This window comes from Enhydra lutris, unplaced genomic scaffold (assembly GCF_002288905.1).
Source record: "Enhydra lutris kenyoni isolate GAN:26980312 unplaced genomic scaffold, ASM228890v2 scaffoldscaffold1, whole genome shotgun sequence".
NCBI lineage: Eukaryota > Metazoa > Chordata > Mammalia > Carnivora > Mustelidae > Enhydra > Enhydra lutris.
The window spans coordinates 59523867-59547922 of NW_019154085.1; the positions used below are offsets into that span (position 1 = coordinate 59523867).

The 24056-nt window shown below is 36.1% G+C and overlaps 1 protein-coding gene across 1 annotated transcript in view; it reads right to left on the reverse strand.

Annotated features, from left to right (window-relative positions):
* Positions 1–7075: 7075 nt before the first annotated feature.
* LOC111140996 (interferon induced with helicase C domain 1) overlaps positions 7076–24056 on the reverse strand; it is a 55315-nt gene continuing 38334 nt past the window's right edge. The window contains exons 6-16 of the mRNA XM_022493302.1: positions 23749–23959; positions 22505–22722; positions 21197–21313; positions 19032–19155; positions 17953–18231; positions 17324–17583; positions 14632–14781; positions 11826–11987; positions 8391–8581; positions 7762–7855; positions 7076–7663 (exon numbers count right to left, since the gene is read on the reverse strand). Coding sequence (XP_022349010.1) covers positions 7484–7663; positions 7762–7855; positions 8391–8581; positions 11826–11987; positions 14632–14781; positions 17324–17583; positions 17953–18231; positions 19032–19155; positions 21197–21313; positions 22505–22722; positions 23749–23959 — 1986 coding nt within the window. The 3' untranslated portion in view covers positions 7076–7483. The remainder of the gene's footprint in view (positions 7664–7761; positions 7856–8390; positions 8582–11825; positions 11988–14631; positions 14782–17323; positions 17584–17952; positions 18232–19031; positions 19156–21196; positions 21314–22504; positions 22723–23748; positions 23960–24056) is intronic.

Here is a 24056-nt window from a genome sequence, read left to right on the forward strand (position 1 = left end):
CCAAATACAACCCTGTGTTGAGAGAAGTCACAAACAGGAACAGCTTTATTTGGGGAACCATAACATTTTAAAGCTTTTCGAGTCCTTCAGACTTTTAAACCTCCTGATTGTTTTTCTTTAACATATTGAAGATTAAATACAACAAAACTGGGTCTAATATCCTGCACGTAAGTATTTACTAAATCTTTGGTGCTATATTTATTGTTTCTTAATCAGCCAGTCCTGATACTGCACGGTAATCCTCTTACTTAGTTTCTAATTAGTCATTTTCCATTCATCAAAGCATGTTGGAAATCCTGACTGCTTTCCTTAAGTTCTCATGTCCATCCTCAAATCTAAAGCCCAACTCAGCTGATAGTCTAGTGGCTGATGCTGGTAGAAAAACCTCACCAGCCTTCTACTTCTGTGCCTTTCCATTCCATCTTTTATTCATATTTATTTTTCCTGCTTCAACAGCAGCAGAAACATCTATCCTTCTACCTAATCTTCATCCTTTCCTTTCCTCTTGATTTCATGCTCTTCCTTCTTCCTATGCCTATTGTGGCAACAGTTATGCCCTCCTCTCTCTCTTTGAGTTTTGAATTTCTCCCTGTTTCTTGGCTCTTGCTCCTCAGTCTGTAAACACGCTTAAAACTTTGGACTCCCTTTCAAAATTTTCTCATTTTTTTCTGTCTCTTTTTCACAGTACTCACTTAAAGATCTTCTATACTTACTGCATCCATTTTTTCACCTCCTCAAATTCACTCTTTGTTGAAGACTGTCTGCCAGGCCTGCTTGGTAGATGCTTTCCTTAGTCTAATCACATAGTGTAGTCAAACTGAGCACTCATTATAAAGCATATTTTAAACCTTTTTAAAAAGTACCCTAATCTCTGGATATTGTCAATGAAGATGGATATGATACCAACTATCCATCCGTCCATCTGTCCCAAACAATGATTTTCTAAGGATTCTTTTTCCTCAGATGGTTCCTCAGAGGATGACTGCTGGGCCAGTGCTAAGGCCTTTGTCTAGGAGAATGTTGGAAAAATAAGACTGAGTCTCAAGACATCTTTTGACCATCCATCTTGGATGTGACCAGAATACAGGCATTCCACACTCCCACATCTGGCTCCACTTAGAAAAGTCTTAACCTCTCCTCATGACTGGTACAGCAGAAGCTGGCATCCCTTTTTTTCTTTTACAAATATTTTATTTATTTATTTGTCAGAGAGAGAGAGTGAGTACAAGCAGTAGGAGCAGGAGGCAGAGAGAGAAGCAGCCTCCCTGCTGAGCAAGGAGACCAATGTGGGGCTCAATCCCAGGACCTTAGGATCATGATCTGAGCCAAAGGCAGACACTTAACCTACTGAGCCACCCAGGCATCCTAGAAGCTGGAATTCCTTTTCACTAGTTTATTTCTATCTCACACCCTTATAGTGGAGCTGAACCTTATTGAGACTAGTTAACTATTTTATAATTTATTTGGGTAAATAAAGCTTAGTAATATTTTAAATCAAATGGCATGTTTATCTGTAAGATATTTCAAACTTATTATACACTTCAAATAAAAAATGTTTTATTCTAAACATAGTTAAAACTACTTTTCCTTTTCTAACCATATTTGATGGCAAAATTCTCTTTTATGGATTATCAGGTATTCTCCATTTTCTTATCTCTAGGTATTATCCACCCTCAACTCTCCCACCTCTGAGATGAGAAAACTCTAAAAAGCACTTTGAAAAATCTCCTGGACATGACACAATCCAATGCAATCTTCTGTCTTCCATCTCTCTGGGGAGTAATTCTCTCCTTCCCTTCCCAGCCTCCCATACTGATATTTGTGAACATGGCTAACCCTGGAAGTGAATCCTAAAAGCAAGACCTTATTTTACTCATTATTGAGTAAAAGATCTTCACTGTTAGGTAAAAAATCTCGTGGGCAAGATCCTTATTTTACTTAATATAGTCTAAAATATAGTACCTTATAATTAGCAGGACTTAAACATATTTATGAATAGAAAAATAATTGGTCGTTTATTAGATGAATGACTATCCCTCAGGTAAATTTGTTTTTTCTTCTTTGTTTTTATTTTTTGTCTACGTGCTATAGTGTGACTATCTCCTTAATCTCTTTGCTTCTATTTCATTTGGCTTCTATTACTTTTTAACCTTCACTGTATCTTCTTTTTCCTCTCCTGCATGGAACACAACATTTTACATGGAATGACATGTTTTAGTTTGTTTCTTGCAGTTATTTGAGTTTTTCATTTTATCCCAAAATAAATGAGTGATAAAAATAAAACACTGAACTAAGCTGCCTATTAAAAACTTTAGGGCCTAACTGATCTTTCTCCTGAGGTTAGTAGCTTTCAATAGGAAAAATCATATAGTCTAATTAAACCATACAGTTTAATTATTTTATATATATATATATATGTATATGTATACCATATAGTCTAATTAAACACAAGAAACATCATTCTTAGAGAAAGATTTGGGATATGCCTGTCAAATGAGATAAATCCTTGAAAGTTGCAATTTTGAACCCAACAGGTTATCACAATTATTAGAATAAATTGTGTAAAGTACAGTTGTGAAATTATAAACCTGTGTAAAATGCTAAGAAAAAAAGTAAATTTAACAGTGGAAACATTGGTGTGGTACTGAATTGATATTGGTCTCAGGTGGGCAACCCTGTCCAAAATAACATAATACTGTATCAGTTGTTTTGGTCATGTTAGTACTATACAAATCCTTTCAGCTTGATGAATTATGATCATTTTATGGCCTGTTAAGGGATTCAAAATGAAAGAACTAACCATCCAGCAGTCCACTCATCCTATGTGTTTACAATAAAATGCAAACACATTAATAAGAGACAACCGAAGACAGGGTTTGAAGGAAATATTTAAGTTGAAAAAAATGCTCCTCTTTGGTTCAGTATTATTTTATGTACACGACCGAATTAAACACCTACATTTCTTTTGTAAGTGTCAACATCAAGGCCATTTATGAAATCAGTATGTAAAAAAAATAATATACCTCGTCAAATATATTCAAGTGAAATAGTGCCCCAAATATATTCTAACAACTGCATGGTTAAATATTACTTCCTGTAAGCCTGTTTCTTTTCCCAAGGCCCCATGTAGGATTTGGCCTTTAATTTGGATTTAAAATTTATGAACTAATAGGGCTCACAGCCAATTTCTTCTTCAAATGAGATGCTTATGGGATGATTAATTTCATGTAAAGAGGAATTTGGTAATACATCCATGTGGAAAACATCTAATTACCAAAAAAATGTCTGCAATGCTTTCCATCTCTATTTCCTATTTTCTAACCTATGACCTGAGTAAAAAGTTTAATGATTTAGGAACAAATAAAAGACAATCACCATTTGTGTGAGACAAAAATTACTCGATATCCTACAACCCAATCTCTCTCCCTCTCTCTATCTCTCTCTCACTCTTTTTCATGCAGTTGTTGACCAGGTCAGTATAACAACATTATCACATCATTCTTTAAGGTAAAGACAGAATCTAATTAAAATTATATCTACATAATAGACCTAGTTAAGTCCCATAACCACTTAGTAAATACATGATGATCTTTTTATTTACATTGATACTATTTTTTTGCCCTGCCCATAGTCTGGACATTAAATCTTCCTTCTATTGACACAGAATAGCATATTCATAGCCATCTTGATTCATTACAGCCATCACTTCTTGGGATAAGCCCTCTAGGCTAAATGTATGTATCCTATTTAATATCAAACATAGGTCTAAAGTTGACTATTTTTATGCTATGCTTACAGCTGCTCTATTACAACTGCTGTTGCTTTTCTGGTCTAAACATTAATTCCTACTAATTGCCAAATGATAGGTATGTTCCAGGCAATATGCAAATTCTTATGGCAATCCCTCAAGGCTGATATTAATTCCCTATAGTCTCAGATAGATTAAGTGACCTGCTCAAGTCACAAACCTACCAAGGACCCAAACCCAATTATGTCTCAGTCCAGGCTCTCCCCATAAAAACAAAGATGAAAAATTGTATATCTAGTGTGAGAAATAAAGGAGAAATTCACAAACTGGGAGAAACCGAAGAAGCTTATAGTGATCTCAAATTAACTTCATAACTCTTTGAAGGAAATAAAATAATTGTCTTTTTCTTTCTTGCTTTGACTAATGTAATCATTTATCAGATTTTGGAAATAAGTACTTTGTTATGCTCAGGGTGAATAAAGTTACTTCCCCTGCATGTTCTCTCCATTCTAATTCTAAAAATGCGAACTGTGCTGGATTCTGGGAAGTGTCATACAGGTTTCATCTTTGAGGAACATAAAGGATGTCTGCTGGAAAGAAGGCAAAGAAAGGCTTCCAACCATGTGTAAAGATACACTGTTGAGAAAGGATCAGGTGCCCAGAAGATGACTGTGGCAACATCACTGGGCAGGAAACATCAATAATACAGAGATAATGGTGGCTCAGCGGGTGGCTCAGTGGGTTAAGCCTCTGCCTTCGACTCAGGTCATGATCCCAGGGTCCTGGGATCAGGCCCTGCATACGGCTCTCTGCTCAGTAGGGAGCCCGTTTCCCTCTCTCTCTCTGCCTACTTGTGATATCTGTCAAATAAATCAAATCTTAAAAAAAAATACAGAGATACTATATAATATACAAAACAAATACCAATAAGCACTTTACTCGGGTTGAACATTGCTACTATTTTCTCACTCTTTATTGTTCTTAACCATAAGCATGTAAGTGTGTTCGAGTTTTTCCCATCTGAAAGGCAACAATGATGGGAAACTTTCAATCCTCTTTGGCTTTATGTTCAACTGAATTGAAAACACCACCAGAAGTCTTCTTTTCCCTCAGGCCTAACACTCTGATATATTAATTTACAGATGGAAAAATATTCTCCTCTCTTACAATGTTTTATGCTTTCAACATCTGCTTGTGACATGCACTCACAGTCTTTTGGAAAACCACTTCTTACTCATTTAGATACTGCCTCAAAGCTTTACATGCAAGATGTCTATATAAACTGTAAATTATTGTGTTTTAATTTCATATGGCCTGCCATGACCTCAAACTCTTGGTATAAAACCTTTACAATCTCCCATCCCCAAGGTTGGCCAATGGTCTACTGGCCTGGAAATGTCTGTTGTTCTAAAATTTCCTGACACTTCTAGGCTTTTCAAACCTGCCTTGAAATGCATGACCCCAACCAACATACCTGTCCTGGGAGACCCCTGCAATGCCCTTTAGCAGATACGAGCTACTTTCGAATGTGTGATGTGCTTGACAGGTATTTAGCCCATGGCTGATATTACCAGAAGTCATTAGACAAGGCCTTCAAATGAAAGCAGCCAGGGAGCCAGAAGCATGGACCAGGGTGATGCTGAAGTTGGAAGGGACTTTTGACACCACTTAATCCAACTGCTCATTTTCCGGGAAAAGAAACACAGGACCTGTGTGAGTTGAGTTGCCCAAAGTGCGCCAACCAACGGAAGGTTTTGTAGGGACTAAAACTAGACCTTACAACTCCAAGCTGATGTCAGTATTTCATGAGCATATTCTGTAAATCATCCCTGAATATTAGAAGTATTAAACTGTTCAGTGACGCTCAATAAAAAATGCTGCAATTATTTCCTGTACCACAGTTTGAGTTTTCAGGTATCGTCACATGTTAAGTTTTATATTATTTGAAACATGTATTTTAAAACTTTGAGGTAGAAATAACACTTCTTTATTTAAAAAAAAATTACTGGAAAACACAGATGAAAAAACCTGATATTTGTTGACACCTCAAAAACAGTCTACATATGTTACAGTAGTACATTTAGCTATTTTATGCATTTGGTTTTCTGCATAGTTTCCAAAATGTTCTAGAAGACAGCAATACTTTAAATGGAGTCAGCTGGAGTTTTTAGAATTATTTTAAGAAAACCACAATCTTCTTTTGTCCTCTTGCATTCCCAAGAGCTCTGATTGGTTGATATTCATCTTTGCTTGGTTCTTATCAACAAAAGCTAATGTTAGACTGAATTTAACAAATCCATCAAAACCACAGAAGAATTTTCCTTTCACTCCCTCCAACATTTTGTTTCTCTTTAGGCGTAGGAGGTAACACTTTCCATGCGGCAGACCATCCGAATAAGTGTGGGTTAAAATGGTCAGTTGTGGCTCTGTGTCAGTCATGGGGGTCTTCATGCTAAAAGAGGCTGCTTGTCTACTGGGAGAATGTTCTGAAGGCTGGGCCCTGTATCCCTCTCCAAATGGCCATAATTATTTGGGAAAAACTGAAAATATCACAGCATAGAGAGCTTACCCTTCTACCTGGGGTTAGGGACAAGTAGAGGTAGATCTTTTCTTTTTATTCTCATAATATCTGCTACTTGCTAAATCTTGGGTAAGCACTAGACATCTCCACTAACACAGGCAATCTTCCTCGAGCATAGTGTTATGTTCATGGAAGGAAAGCTGAAAAATAAACCTTAAGCTACGTGATGCTGCTGCTTCATAATACCTCCCCTTTTATGGTTCTTCACATTTTTCAAAGTGCTTTCGTATATACACATCTATCACTTACTCACAAAAGCTGGACAAGTGGTGTGTGAGGCAGAATGCTAAGATGGCCTTCAAGATTTCTGCCTGTTGATGTATATGCCCTCAAAATCCCCTCACTTTGAGTGTGGGCAGGACCTATAAATATGAGATAGTCACTCCTGTGATTACAGTTAAGATTTTATCTTAGCACACAGAAGAGAGATTGTCCTGCTGACTTTGAAGAAGCAAGTAGTTGTGCTAGAAAAGGTCCTGTGAGCAGACCATATGGTGAAGGCAGCCCTAGTTGTTCAGAGTGATCCCCAGTGGACAGCTAAGAAGAAAAGGAAATGACAGCCAACAGCCTGAGAGAGCTTGGAAGTGATTCTTCACCCAGTGTCCAGATGAAAACATTACATGCCCCACAACTTGATTTCAGCCTTCTGAGATCCTGTGCAAAGGACCCTGTCCAGGCCTCTGACCTACGGAACATGTGCAACAATAAAGGGCTGTTGTTTTAAGCCACTAAGTTTGTGGTAATTTGTTGTGTAGCAATAGAAAACTAATAAAAGCCAAGGTAAATAATAATATAACCATTTCACCAATAAGGACACTGGTTCAGAAAGATGAACTGATTTGGTTAATTTTATTTTGAAGATCAATGACAGGACTGATAGTGATACGTTGGATCTTCATTTATGCTCCAGCATTCTTTCCACATACCATAATGCTCCACACTAATGAGTATTACTGGTGGGTATTCTTTACCCCTGCCCATCCACAAGATAGATACTTGAAAGTACATTATATTGTCTTCCTCTACACAGCTCAATGCAGAGTAAAGCAATGATTTTATTAATACTCATATCAGTTCTGGAGTAGTAAAAATATTAATCAGTATCATATTAAATATTAAGTTGATAATATTTTTAAAGGTTCTCAAATCAAACGTCAATCTTCATCACTAAACAAACAATATTGTGTATAGTCAAGATCAGGAAATGTGATAGGTAATTCTACCCACTTTTTGTACTGTTTCTTTAGCATATTATTTTTGAAAACCACTACAAAATTCTTTATTTTGAGACAAGGCAAATCTAAGCCTTTGTGCACCATCATCGTCCCCCAAGCCTGAAAAACAAAAGACAGTGAGAGGAAAAATTAAATGCACATTCAATTAAGAATTCCTTTAGGCCAAAATAAAAATAAATCCACAGCAATTTACTCACTTGGCCACATTTTTTGCAGATAATCTCGCTGTTTGTTTGATAGTCTACAAATTTCTTTTGTAGGGCTTTGTTTTCTCTCACAGTGTAGAGTTCTCTAAAATTATCAAGAAGTAAAAAAAGCAAAACAAAACAAAACAAAAAACCTCTGAGAATTTGCAATAGACAAATATGCAGCCTATGGGTGCATGCTGTTGGACCTGAAGGTCATCTACAGGCATGCGTATCCCACGTTTTATTCCTTCTCTCCTTCTGCCCCTGCAGATCATCAGCAGATGCCCCCTTTTACACACCCCTCTCAAGGGTCATGTTGCCTTTGGTGTCTTCTTCCAAGTCGGTCGATTATTCTAATGAAATTTAAGTTGTCCAAAATTGTGAGAACACATATGAGTATACACCAAACTAATGTGCCTTGGATCAAAATGGCTTTGGGTCTTACACGTCTCCCTCCCTGCCCCAGTGCAATATTTGAAAAAAAAATGACATTTGAAATAGGGATGTAATGTGGGGGCTAATATAAGGGAAGTTCTGAAAAATAATAAGTCTCATTTGTCCTATTTTGGAAGAACATTCACAATATAACCTACTTCACCTCTTACAGAGAAACCTAAATGGAGTCTTCCTGGACTTACTTGAATACTGGTGTCATGTTGACGTGGTGCATCTTCTCTATGACGTGGATATCTTCTCCAGAGCAGGCTAGCTCGCCACAATTCTTGCAGAGGAAGTTTATTAAAGATGGGTTTTTCTTGTAGCACTTTGCAATACTTCTCTTGATTTTCATTTTCTTTTCCATTATACTTTGCATCTGTAATTCCAAAATCTGCATTGAGAAGAGAAAAAAAAAAAGTGTTTCTTTTTTTTCACAGTTTGACTGAAGTAATTCTCCTGGAATTCAGAGATCTTAGATAGTTATGAAAATGTACACTTGGCCATAGTCTAGAAATAAAAATAATGAGGTGATTTCCCCCAAAGAATTTCGCATATAATCCTTCCCTGCGATCGAGGAAATGTGGAACCCTCAAGTGTTCTGAAAACAACCTCTTCCATTTTAAACAAGTTCTATTGTGAGAAAATCCTTAGCAATATTCCACAAAAAAAAAAAATAAAATAAAATAAGAACTTGCCCTCTAAACTCTCTCCCTTACCATTAGTTTTAATTCTGTTCCATAAAATAAGTCTAAACCTTCTCTTACATGGAATCTCTTTGAAGAACGAACACTGCTATTACATTACCAATAGTCTTCTCTTACCTGTGATAAGCCTCCCAGTTTCTTTAAGCTTTTCTCACATATTATAATTTCTAGACCCTTTGCTATCTTAGTCAATCTCTTCTTTACATATTTATGGCAGAAACTACTAGTTTCCCACCCAGTGTCCATTCTTCCTGGGAACAGAACTATAATTGCATCCTGGGTGGAAATATGCTAGCTAAATGACTACATTTCCAAGCTGGTAATCAACGAGACATAAGATGTTGAACAGAATTTCCAGAAAGGCTCCTTAAGTATCAGATAGCTGTCATTTGCACTTTTTACCTTTTCCATCTTCTTCCTTCTTCCTGACTAAAATGAGCATATGACAGTTGAAATTCAAAAAACTATCTTTGACCTGGATGATGGAAACCAAATACTAAAAGGGCAGAGAAGAGAGAAAGAGAAGAGTCTTGCCTTCCTCACATCATGGAGCTATCATATAGGATCTAGATAGTCCACGTTTTTTTATGAGAGTATGTCCTTAAACCCCTGTGTTCAAGGCTGTGTGGTTAGTGGCACAATTTATTTCATAGCAGAAACAACGCAGAGACACAAAACTTGAGATAGACACTGGCCAGTTCTCACATGTATACAAATTCAAAGTAGGAAAATCTGGTTCTTAAGTAATTTACCTCCAAACCGAACCTCTCTCAGATGGCAAATTTATATTAAATTCTGGAGGAAGCCATCCTGAAGACTGAGGGGGAAGTTTTAGTAAACGTAAACTATCAGTGGTGATGAACAAAGCTGAATGGTCTATGCCTGGCTCTCACCTCTGTTTTAGGCTTTGATTCAAGATAGCCATATTTAATACAAAAAAGAGAACTAAACCTTGTGAACAACCCATGGGTCATATGATAATTTAATCGGATAAGTACAAAGACTAATGTCCTGTAAATGATAGCAATGTAAAAGATTAAAGTATTCTGTTTCCTAAAAGTTTAAGTAGGTTGTTCTTATAAGATATTTATAATTCGGTGGGCTGATAAAAGATGATTTGACATAGTACCACATACATGGAGGGCAATCAAAGAACACCTATAGGTTTGACAGGAAAAATAAAAATAAATCTAAGGTTAATATATGGGTATGCAACCAGGACACCAGGAACTAAAGGATTAGTTCCAAAATAGTAAAGAATATGAAACAATCAGAGGGGCAAAAAAATATTACAAAACTTAAGAAATATATAGGAGGCACAGCGGCAGTCAGTCAAAGTCTAAATAAAACATAATGACATGGGAAAATTTGCTGAGTCATTGTTAGGGAAAATGCTTCAAGTCTTCACATTATTTCTAGAAGTCTGGTTTAGAGGCTTTTGGTTAGATACAAATTCTGTATATGACATGGAAAACAGACCTCATCTTCGGTGTCAGTGCTCACCATTTATTAGCAGCTGCCTGAAAATTGTGTTGAGAAGGATTCTTAACTCAGAAGAAGGATGTGCTGGGACCTAGTAGCGAAGTCTACTGCAGCAATGTCTGCCTAGGGAGCCACACAGATTAGTAGTGGAATGTGCCCCTGCATCATTGCCATCCCTGCTCTCAGTCTGTCAGCCTGGAGTAGCTTTTGGAGGGCAGGTCTCTTAGCCAAAGGAAACCTAAGAAGGTAGGTGATTTGGGGCCCCCAATGAGACTGTATCTTATTGTAGACATAAGCTGGAAAATATTGACCCATAAACTCTGGAGATGGCCTAGAGTATATCCAAAACACTTGGTCTCGAAAGATCAATCTCTGAAAATATCCACTTGATTAACTTTCCAGCGACATTATTTGGCCACAGATGTTTGATTTGACATTACCAACTGTTTGGTTTGCCTTATATTTAAAGGGGTTTTAAAATATAAGTTTGTGTAGAAACCTGGCCAGGAAACCTTGGAGTTGGTTATAGCAATGCACACCAATTTAAAAGCATCCCTTTCGTGAAACTCTATTTAGGGTAGAGCCAATTCCAATGTTAAGAAACTAACATTCACACCCATATGCAAGGGTGTGAATTTTCTTCTAAATGGATTGTTTGCTATTATAGTAGTTACAGTCTTTAATTCAGTGGTATGGGGGATTTCCTGAAATATTGTAGAAATGCATTCTTCCCTCACTACATTCCTCTTGCAGCTCAAATGACTCTACATTAGTAAAGTGAGATGCAGCCGATGACATATTATGTATTTTCTTATCATTCAGATCTAGCCTCAATGTCTCTCCTTCTAAGAGACTTTCCCCAAATACCCAATCTATAGAGTATTCATCAAAAAACTTGTTTCATATTGTCTTATTCTAATTCTGTAGCATTTACTCTTATGTGATGCATTTCCTGCTTCATTTTTTTTCTTGTTTCTCCTCCTCAAATCTCATTATGTGTACTATAAACTATAAGCCTCATGCGGCAAGGGTCTATATGTGTTATTTGTTACCAAGTTCTCTCTCTAGAACATTGCCTGGCACACAGTAGGCACTTCATAAATATTTCTGGAATGAAAAACTTGTGCCTGTACAAACAGATTGAGTCAAACCAAAATTACCAGGTTGCCTTCAATGAGTGAGATGTACTAGTCTTTCTGATCAAGGTCAGACTAAATTTATATCATCAAAGTTTATGGTTGGTTTCACTGGAACAGCAGCCTGACAATTTCTGCCCATCATAGATCTTGATTCTTTGTATGTGAAACTGGACTAAGCACAGCTCATCCCAACTGGAACTAAAATTCAGCATAATTTCTGTCTTGAGACTTAGCCACAAAGCTATCAATGTCAACAACATGCAGCCACTTTAAAGTAAAAAATAAATTCAGAGAGGGCCAATAACAATACCTTATGAGCATACTCCTCTGGATTCATATTTTGAACATGGTCTATAGCTTTATACATCATTTTCTCTCGGAAATCATTAACTATCTCACGTTCAATAACTCCTGAGTTACTGTTAGCAACCAGGACGTAGGTGCTCTCATCAGCTCTGGCTCGACCACGGGCCTGAGAACATAAAGAAATCAAGTAAATGAAGGGTTATGCTTTTCTCTGAACACTCTCATTTTTGGCCTGGAATGGTATTTATTGCCCCACGTGCCAGTCTTCAAGTAATTTCTCTATTCTCAGTAAAGTTAGTTAGTTATCCATTTTTTATAAGCCGTTTCTTTGAAATTCAAAATGCACTTTAATGAACAATGTTCTAGAGCAATGATGGTTAGGTTACCACACCAACCCTCAAGACCTTCAATTATACAAGACCATCCTGTCCACACTTTTTGTTCCTGGAAACCTTCTTTCAATGAGGGCACCAACATCATTGACTTGCAATAGGGAGACACTCCTCCAGCCTGGTAGGAGGAATGGATATCTCTGACCTTGACACCATGGCTGTTGAGAATACAGTTCTGTTCCTGATATCTACGCTGAATTTTGAGCACCTTTGCCCATGAAAACATGGAAATTTATCATAGTGATAAATTTCTATAGTACCCTTTAGAAATTGATACTTAGGAACATTTTGAGTAACAGAAAATATTGTGGCTTGGCCCAGGAACCTAACTACCAACTATAATATTATCTGTATAAAAATGCATTCAGTGTAATAAACTGCGAACAAGCTAACTCTTGAAATACAATTATTTCCTAATTTGGTGGTTATCTGGTTATCTTAGTCTTCTATGACTTGTCTTCCATGCCAAGGTACAATTTAATGTATTTTAAAAAGAGACTTTAAGATAAAAGACCTCAACATGAGGCAGGAATCTATCAAAATACTAGAGGAGAACTCTTTGACAGTGGCCATGGTAACTTCTTTCAAGACATGTCTCCAAAGCAAAGGAAACAAAAGTGAAAATGAACTTTTGAGACTCCATCAAGATAAAAAGCTTCTGCACAGCAAAGGAAACAGACAACGAAACAAAGAGGGAACACACAGAATGGGAGAAGATATTCGCAAATGACACTACAGACAAAGAGCTGATATCCAAGATCTATAAAGAACTCCTCAAACTCAGCACATAAAAAAGAGATAATCAAGTCAAAAAATGAGCAGAAGACATGAACAGACACTTCTCTAAAGAAGACATAAAAATGGCTAACAGACACATGAAAAAATGTTCATCATCATTAGCCATCAGGGAGATTCAAATCAAAACCACATTGAGATACCACCTTATACCAGTTAGAATGGCCAAAATTAACAAGAAAAGAAACAACAAGTGTTGGAGAGGATATGGCAAAAGGGGAACGCTCTTACGCTGTTGGTGGGAATGCAAGTTGGTGCAGCCACTTTGGAAAACAGTGTGGTGATTCCTTAAGAAATTTAAAATAGAGCTACCCTGTGACCATGCAATTGCACTACTGGGTATTTACCTCAAAGATACAGATGCAGTGAAAAGAAGGGCCATCTGTACCCCAATGTTCATAGCAGCAATGGCCACAGTCGCCAAACTGTGGAAAGAGCCAAGATGCTCTTCAACAGACGAATGGATAAAGAAGATATGGTCCATATAGACAATGGAATATTACGCCTCCATCAGAAAGGATGAATACCCAAATTTTGTCTCAACATGGATGGGTCTAGAGGAAATTATGCTGAGTGAAATAAGTCAAGCAGAGAAAGTCAATTATCATATGGTTTCACTTACTTGTGAAGCATGAGGAATAACATGGAGGACATTAGGGCAAGGAAAGGAAAAATAAATTGGGGGAAATCGGAGGGGGAGACTAACCATGAGAAACTGTGGACTCTGAGAAACAAACTGAGGGTTTTGGAGGGGAAGGAGGTGGGGGGGGATGGGTGAGCCTGGTGTGGGTATTAAGGAGGCAAGTATTGCATGGGGCCCTGGGTGTGATGCATAAAAAATGAATCTTGGAACACTGAAAAAATAAAATTAAATTAAAAAAAATAAAAAATAAAAAAGATTTTTAGTTAATGTTATAGGAAGAATATTATTTATATTAACAGTAGAACACCCATACATACTCAACAAAAGGTAACAATTATATGGTTAAGATAGTGTGGGTTAAGATAGAGAAAAAGTGAAACTAAACGGAAATTAGGACATTTCACTTCTGTCTTGCATGTATAACTCTGCCTCTCCCAACATGTTATTATGAAAAATTCCAAACACACAAAAAAACTGCAAGAATAGGGAGGAAAATGCAGAAATAGTAGAGCTCCCTAAGGTTTGTGCATATTACTTGTCAGACACTTTAGGGACACTGCACTTCAAATTCCTGGTCCAGCTGGGAGCTCTCAGACATCCTAGGGATGAGGGGGCCTCTTTCAACTCTTACAGACAGGCCAGTGTCCTGTTTCTAAAGAGTCTTGGGACACAAAAATAACCGAGTTGTTTAGAAATACAAAAGTTATCTGTTGTCATATAAATTAAAAGACACCATAAAAGGCAGTAGGATGAAGCTCTCCAAGGTTTCTTTTTCTTTTAATTGAGGTATAATTGACATATAACATTATATTAGTTTCAGGTGTGCAATATAATGATTTGATATTTGCATAAGGTGCAAAATGGTTTCTCTTTTAGAAGGAGAATGGATATATTTCAAAACTATTTGTGCTGTTTTGCTAAAAGAAAACACACACACACCACAAAATCCAAAATTAATGTATTGGAGGTATTAAATGTACCTGGACCATGGCTATTTCATTAGTGACGAGACCATAACGGATAACGATGTTACATTCTTTAATATCCAGACCTTCTTCTGCCACTGTGGTAGCGATAAGCAGATTTATTTTTCCTGTGCGGAATTTACTAATGACTTCTTTTTGTTCATTCTGTAGAAACAGTTTAATAAATTAAATTTTGTGATGCAAAACACATTAAAATCTTCTAATTAGCAGAAGAAATAATAAATTGCAACTGGTCAGTGCAAATCAAAGGATTAGATCATACACGGATTCACTGCCATCTGTTTTTGGCATTGAACAAAGACATGATGGTGAGACAACATTTGATTTCCAATCTGGGATTACCACACAATAACAAAAATATTTCCATCATCCAGTCTGGAAGTGGGAAGACCATCATTTATGCCAAGGAAATAAATTGATGGGTGACTTGGGAGGGAAGAAAAAGGAGACGTTTTCAGTGGCAAAGAGGATAAGGCAATGAGAGACTAGAATGGGCTTTGCTTTTTACGACATTAACTTCAGAATCTTTAATATTCAGAAAATAAGATTCGGTGACACTTTTAAAGATCACTGAATTTTGAGTCACAGATAAAATCACACATTCTATGCCACGTCTGGTCACTGTAAGAGTCACTCGAGCAGGAAACCTATGAAATACATCTGGAAGGACATGTGAGAAACAGAAAACGTTGGCTGCCTCCAGGAAGGGAGCAAGAAGACTGGAGAACAGTGCCCTGAACCTTATTAATTCTGAAAGAGGTAAATATATTATGTGTCCAAAGAGAAGATTAAATAAAAATGAAATAATAAATTATTAAAACATAATTTTAATAACTTATTAATTTTAAAAACTCTGAATTTTGAAATTTAATGTAAGTAAAGAAATGAAAGTACTCTGGCCCTTGCAGAGGAGAAGTGGGTAAGCATAAACCTAGCCCAATAGGGCCAGTGTGGTTTTGTTCTAAGACTCATAAAAGCTGTTGGTCCAGTTGGCCTCTGGTGCACATTTATGCTATCTTTTATTCCAAAACATTAAACATTAGACAAAAATAAACAGGTCAGACCAATAGTGTGTTCTCCCACCCTCTTCCCTTTCTTTTTAGAGGCAGTATGTATCCTTTTTGACTCCTAAAAGCTGAAGAATTCTCCAGTCTTCTCTGATAATTTCTCCCTCTCACACTCATGTACACTAATAAGCGTTCACAAGTCTTTGAATTTTAGCGGAAGATGTCTGCGCTATTCAAAAAAAGTAACTTTAGGAGTGCCTGGGCAGCTCAGTCAGTTAAGTGTCTGTCTTCAGCTCAGGTCAGAATCCTTGCTCTGCAGGGAGTCTGCTTCTCCCTCTCCGTCAGCTCCCCCACTCCAACTCCCCAACTTGTGCACACACACTCTCTCTATATATCAAATAAATAAATAAAATCTTATAAAAAAGAGTAACTTTAATCATGAGAGTTTCAGACAGAGTTAGTCCCTCAAATCATCTCAAGTAAATGTTGACTCCCTCTCCCAATGAGTAAGTCCAACTGTTCACAAGGGGAGGATGTGGGGCGTAAGGAAGGGGTGTGTTTTATTTTGACATGTAGCCCCCAACTCTGAAATGGCTAAAGAGCAAAAAGTCACTTGACAACATATTTTCCTTTTGTACCTCACCTCTTTTCAAAGAGGAGCTGAGGCCATATTTAACCAAAGTCATAATACTAAAGTTAATATGACAGAAACTTAAAAACAGGAGTGGAAGAATATAGATGTACTATTTGTAAGGAGTAACACAGATGCAGTGAGACTGAGCTTCAGTTTTGACTGTCAGCTCCCTGAAAGCTAGGGCAAAAAGGAAACAAATTAAGTAAACTAGCTCTCATCACAAAGGAGGAAGTAAGCTCCTCATCCAAGGTAAACTGTCCTTTCTCTGACATAAATTTTCGAGGCAACTTTACCTGAGTACATGCAGAGAGTGTATTGAGCATTATAGTGTAAATTTTCAAAAAAGTTTTTCCCCAGCAAACATTAAAACAGATTTAATTTGCTCCAATGGACTGAATTTTGATGACCATGAGATAACTGGAGTGTCTCCTTGTCCAGCAAGACTCAAGGTCAATATGACTTTAAAAGAACGTTTTATTCTCACAAGCCATACTTGTAATGTCTACAAGGGCCTTTTTTTTCTCCCATGGGTTTTACTGTGCACATGATAAGTAGTATAACGAAATGAAAACAAAATAAAACAAATCTTAAAAAGGAAAGGAAAAGAAAATCACTCATAGTCCCAAATCTCTAACACATGAAATGTCTTCATTTTTCCAAGTTGCCTTACAGATCTCATCCTATGCAAACATATTCTACATTTTTATAATTATAATGCACATATTTTTGTGGGGATTTGATTTTTCTACTTGATATTATATCATAACCATTTTTCCATTATGTTACTAAGTTTAAATGTCAATCATTTTTGCAAAGGAAACTCAATTTCGAAAGTTCCTCCAAGTATGTGAAAAAAAGTGACTCCTTACAAAGCTAAGCTTATCAGACGCCATAGATTAGATTGCTACTCAACTCACGTTTTATTTTAAGAATAAGCATTCTATAAAATTATTTGGAGGGGGCAAGAGAATTGATGGAAAAAAAGACTACAACAATTTGGGATTAACTTCAGCATAACGAAAGAAATACAGAAGGATGTTTTCACCTGTGTCATGGGCTTGAACTCACTGCTGTGTCCAGCTCCAATCAGATGATGGGCTTTGACTCCTACTTCTGCAAATTTTTTATTTTCAGTAATCCACTGGGAAAGGGCATATGCACTCTGTCGTGTTTTTGTGAAAATTATTCCTCGGGCTGATTCCTCAGTCCTTGTATATTGTTCCATAATGGTGTTTCTTAATTTGGTCAGCTTTTCATTTTCATGTTTTGGGTTTCCAGCCAGCTTTTTCAACATTCTCCTGTTTTCTTTAAAAAAGAATTAGTTTGAATTATAAAACGTGAATAAATTACAGTGGGAGATTTTATGTGATGAGATACTGAGATGTAGTTGAGCTACTGTTAATCTCGTGCTATCTAATGATCAGGGTAGCTTAGTAAATAAATATATTGCAGTCTTGTTGACAATAAAACCAGATGACCAAGTGACTGATTGTGATTATACAATTCATGGCTAATCTGAGCCCATGGGAAAGAGCCCCAGTATGAGTGGGATTTCCTCTTTCAGAATGAAAGATGATTTTAAGAGGGCCTTTCGGAGAGCTCTTGAGAAGCAGCGGGCTCACACCAAGAGGCAAATGCATCAGAGTACGCAATCAACATAACATTGATTCTTACCGAAAAATAAATCCATGAGAAATCTATCTGTCTTATCCAGGCTCAAAGGTTTCTTTTCATCATCTTCGTCTTCATCACCACCACCATCTCCGTCCTCACCACTCTCATCACTCTCATCTTCTTGGACTGCATACTTCTTTTCTTTCTCATCATTATAGAAAGCTTCAAGGTGATTATATGCATCAATCATTCGAATTGTATCATTAATTTGTAGGGCCTCGTTGTACTTCCTCAAATGCTCTGCACAAACCCGTTCTTTGCGATTTCCTTCTAGTGCAGCTATGAAAGAATATGTTATGTACAGTGAAATCATGGTAGAACACACTTCTTAATATTGTAATGTGGACTGGAATATGTCTATGATACTGACTCCAAAATTGGCTTCATGTTGTTTTTGAGATGGCCAAGGTAAGGCTCAAAATGTGCCTTGAGCTCTGAAAGTTTTCCAACCCCTAGACTGGCTACCTGAGTTCTGGATCAGCAAGAACACAGACCTGATCTGTGCCGACTCAGAGGAATGACACGGAAAACATTTCAGTTGAGTTTGCATTTGGAGACAGAAACATAATATTTATCTTAACATGTTAAACATACAATAAGTGAAAGACTCTGGAAATAAAGAGAAAATGGATAGATTGGTGCTTCTTTCCTTAGATAAGGTATTAGAAACACACATTAGAGGTATTAGAATTAGAAACATGTTCATACTGGGGCACCTGGGTGGCTCAGTCGTTAAACGTCTGCCTTCGGCTCTGGTCATGATCCCAGGGTCCTGAGATCAAGCCCCGCATCAAGCCCCGAATCGAGCCCCGCATAGGGCTCCCTGCTCAGCAGGAAGCCTGCTTCTCCCTCTCCCACTCCCCCTGCTTGTGTTCCTTCTCTTGCTGTGTGTCTATCAAATAAATAAATAAAACCTTAAAAAAAAAAAAAGAACATGTTCATCCTTATACTACTTCAAACACAGAAATTTCATTTGATATTCCATTTGCTTTCAGTTTGGTTGAGAATATATGACATATCATCTGAAATCTTGGCATAAACATGGAATAAACTAAGTGTTAGGTCAAAACCCAAATTACCTTTTTTTTCCATTTGAATGGTCCATTGTTCATAGGGTTGAGTTCCAAAATCTGGCATTGGATTCATTTGGCAAAAACTTTGAATCTTGTTCATTATTTCTAAAAGTTTATCTTTAAATGGGTCCTAAAAATAAATTATGCTTATTTTTACATGCTTATATTGTTAAAGAAATAACATTATCTTTGTTAAAATAACTTCCATGTTATAATAAATTTGATTCAGAATCTTTGTCTGGACAAAGTAACAAGTTAATCTCTGATCACCTCTTTGTACATTTATTTTTTATCAGTAATCCACCCTTAAGCCATACACATACACCAACACTAGGTACTGCTACCAGAATTTCCATTCTAAAAATTTCACAAAAATAAAATTAATGGATAATGTGCACCTTGAATGCTAATAGTAATTTAAAAATATATATATTAAAGCAATGCCCCCATATTTGGAAAGCCTGCAATATAATTTAAGAAACATTCTCTTTGGAAGATTTGGTTTCAGTATTATTTTTACCAAAATAAAAAGTTAAGAGGTAGACTTGTAATGAGCATCAGGTGATGTATGGAAGTGCTGAATCACTATATTGTATACCTGTAACTAATATAACACTGTATGTTAAATAACTGGAATTTTTTAAAAAAAGGTTAAGAGATAGAGTTTAAAAAAAAAAAAAAAGAAACCAGACACATAAGAGTGCATACTATATGATTTCATGTAAAGTCCAGAGTCAGTCAAAACCCATCTTTGGTATTAGAAGTCAGGATAGTAGTTATCCTTGGGGAATGGGCGACTGGAAGGAGGCATAGGGGTTTTGGGGGTGCTGAAAATGTTCTGTCTCTTAATCTGGATTTTGATTATACAGATATATTCATTTTATAACATTTCAGCAATCTGTACACCTATGAAGCTGTACTTTTCTGCATGTCTATTATACTTCAATAAAAAGTGTATCAAAATAAGTCAGTTAAAAAGTAAGACAGCAACTTCTTTTAAAAACATATCCTGAAGGTCATGATCCCAGCGTCCTGGGATCAAGTCCCACATCGGGCTCTCTGCTCAGCAGGGAGCCTGCTTCCCCCTCTCTCTCTGCCTGCCTCTCTGCCTACTTGTGATCTCTCTCTGTCAAATAAATAAATAAAATCTTAAAAAAAAAAAACCAAAAACATATCCTGATGATTTTGTGGGGTTTTTAAAAATGATTATGAATAGAAACATGCTTTTAAATTTTTAAGTAAAACTGAGTAAGTAATAAGAAGTAAAGGAAAATCAAGAATATTCAAATGTTCTGGTTCAGCTGGAATAGATAGTAGTCATCTTTAGAATTTCCAAAACATTGATCTATGGAGATTGGTCAGGAACATTGGGTTAGTGCCTACTACATTTCAAATACAATATTGTCTACTATACATATTTCATGATTTTAATCCTAATATCCTTTGAGGTAGATTTTCAATGATTATACTTCTTATCAAGTACATAGAGCAAAAACTTACCATGCTTTTTATATTTTACAAAAGAAACTATTGACATAATATCCTGGTCATAATGTCCAAACTAACACAGTTGATTTTTATAATCAGTGAAAATACTCATTGCAAAAGCACTATCAAAGTAAATATTTTACTTCTTTACCATGTCAGTATTGTCTTAAGAAAGTAAATATGCAAATTAGGTAGGATTCCCATTATCATTACCAACTGTAACCTGGTAGCAACAAAATGGCTCTGTGAAACATCAGAAAACTAGTGCTGGAATTCACCCAGAAAATAAAAAGAATAAAATGAACTACAGTAATTCCTCTAGTTTAGCTATACAACCCTCTCCATCCCACCCCTATGGCTCACATGCAGTCAAGCTTCTCTTCATATAAACTGAAAAACTAAAAGAAGGCTGGAAGATAGAATTTGCAGCAGTGTTTTGTTGCCTCATAACTAAAAAAAGAATAAAACTGTAACTTATTTTGCAAAAAATTTAAGATAATATTCTTCATATGGTTGGTATAAAAAATCTGTGCATCTTTCAGTTGAGTATGGTATTATAATGACTAGTTGAACACTACATCAAAAACTAATGATATATGTTATATATGTTAATATATGTTAGCTAATTGAACATAATAAAAAAACAAAAGAACAAAAAATCTAATAAAATTTTAAGCACATACTTCTCTGGTGTCATCTGCAATTGCAAACTTTTTGCATGGCTCTTTTATTTGGTCTTTGAGTTGATGAATATTTTCTTTCACAGTTTTAATGGTACATGCATCAAGATTAGCACATATCTGGAAAAGAGATTTTTTCCAATATTCAAATATTTACTTTTCCTTTTCAACTGATTCAATGCAGAATTATTTTTATATAACAAATAGTGACCATGACTAACTCAATATAGCATTTTAGTATTGCTTTACTGTAGATCTGATTAACCAATACATTTATCTGGATGGACTAAAAAAAAAAAGTCTTCTAAATCTTGGTGGATAATTCCAGAAAAGGAAGTGTATTTATTTTCATTCCTTAAATTCCATTTGCCAGCTGGAAAAACTGACATGGAAACAGTGTAGCAAATTACAGAGATTAGCAGAGAATAGCTATGAGATAACCGCATTATATAAGACATTTAAAGGTCATCTTGACATCCCTGGATTAGATTACCACCCTCTTCCACACATAAGGAGGACAACGTAAGGCTAGGATTAGGGAAAGCCTAGATGTGCCTGGATCTAGAGTGGTGTTAGTCCTTAATCCCATAATAAATTATATCTTGGAACAAATAATTGTGCCTCTTTCTGTTTTACATGATTTTTACTGAATTCAACTTCAAGTAAAGGACTTAATATATAAATGCAATTGCCTTAGCTACTCTGCCTTAGGTTACTCTGAATTCACTTAACACTTGAAATCAACAATAGTACTTGATGTGGTGTTACCATTTGGGGTCAGCTGACAAATAGTACAGCCTCAACTAGCGATTCTCATATCTCCGTTTCTCATTTAATTTGAATTACCCAGAATCTGAGAATCACACGGAACAAAAAAGGCACAGAAGAAAATACGCAATTTTGAAACTCATGGAGTATTATGAAAATTAGAAATTTTCATAGATGGTACATATTTCTCTATCAAATGGATCATCAAGTTTAACGATAGGAGTAGATATTTAAAATAAGGTATTTCATTTGTCTCAATTTTTCATGGATTCTATATGTACTCCATAATTTTTGTGGTATTTTTCTGTACCATAGTAATTTATTAGGGCATATTACTGTTTTGTAGAAGACTGACTATATTTACCTTAGCAAAAACATACTGATTTCACTTAATCAACGATCATAGAATACCTTCTTCTATGCACTCCATGGCACTTGGACTAATCTTACTCAAAAAGCCCAGGAAACACTGGCATTTGCTTTAGGGTGCTGTCGTTGTTGCTGTGTTTGCTGTTGTTGTATTACATAAAGTTAAAGGCTTACTTTTAAAATATGATCCTTGGCTTCAGCTTGCCTTTTGGCTACTCCAACACCTGGTGAAGCTGTTAGTCCTAGTATCTGAGGTAGGGGAATCACTGGTTTGCATTCTTTCCTGAGTTGATTGTTTTTCAACTTCTGTTTCGAGTAACGCCTCATGATGTTATTATAGACTGCTTCTTTGTTGGTGTGATGGCATTCATCAATGATGATGAGGGAAAAGTCTTAAAAGAAAATCCAAATGGTTCATTTGTCCATACCAGCAAGGTAGAGTGAAAAAAAGTACCTTAAAGGTAGTAAACTGAGATGCCACGGGAATGTCTTTTCTTGAGCAGAATCCTAGCGCAGACCTCTCACTTTTTAAGAGGGCAATGTGACTGTGTTAGTCACCTTTACATCCAGAGGTCCATGTATATTAATTATGAAACTGTTCTTGTTAGTTATTATCCCTACTTAAAAGATTAGTTTTGGAAAGTTTATAAAGGTAAAAGTGTCACAGGATGGAATTCAATCCTTGCCTTATTCCCCCAAATTAATCAGGATTACACTTTCGTTCTTTAATGAAACATTTAAAGTTGAAGAGGGTTTTTTTCTTAATGTTAAATGAGAACCATGTCATTTAAACAGATCATTTTGCCTTATTTTAACATCGCATTTAATTATTACAATTATTATAATGATTATTTATACTTCTTTCCTTTTCTCTCACTTTCTCTTCCCTTCCCCAACAAAATAGAAAGGATTATATTTCATTCTATGGAAAAGATAGCATATCTAACAGTTTCCATTAGCGTATGAAAATATCTTGTTGGTACCTAGAAATGAAAAGTAAATGGAAAGTCCAGTGAATGCTTGATTTAATACCATATTCATATATAAATAAGGTGATCTGATTAAAATGTATCATAATTTTTGTGTTTCCCCAAGAAAATAGAAGAATTCATGAAAACTTAAGCAATGAAAGACAATCTAAATCAGAGATAAATCTTTTTATTTTTACTTTTATTTTCTTTAAGTAAGCTCCACACACGGCATGGAGCCCAACACAGGGCTTGAACTCAAGACTCTGAGACCAAGACCTGAGCTGAGAACAAGAGTCAGACACTTAACCCACCGAGCCACCCAAGTGCCCCTAAATCAGAAATAATCATTTTAAATCAGCATTTTGAAAATTATTTAACTAATATACCCTGTTACCACTATCAATATTACTAATTCTTCTTTTTCTAAAAATAAACACTTAAACCAACCTGAAAACTGGACACCATCATCTTCTCCTTTTTCTGAATTTGAAAGGGAGTTTTCAAGGATCTGAGCTGTACTGATGATAACGTCATAGGTTTTGACAACTTCTGGAAATGATATTTTCAACTGGGTATCACCACTTAATCCAATTGTATGATACCATTTCTTCAAAAATGGTTCAAACTCTTTGCGGAAAAGCTGTTCAACTAGTGGCACCTTTAAAAATGACCAAATTAAAAAGAGAGAGAGCACATGGTCAGGAAAAAGGAATTATCAAAGGCCTACTATGTGGCAAGCATTATCAGAGGTGTTT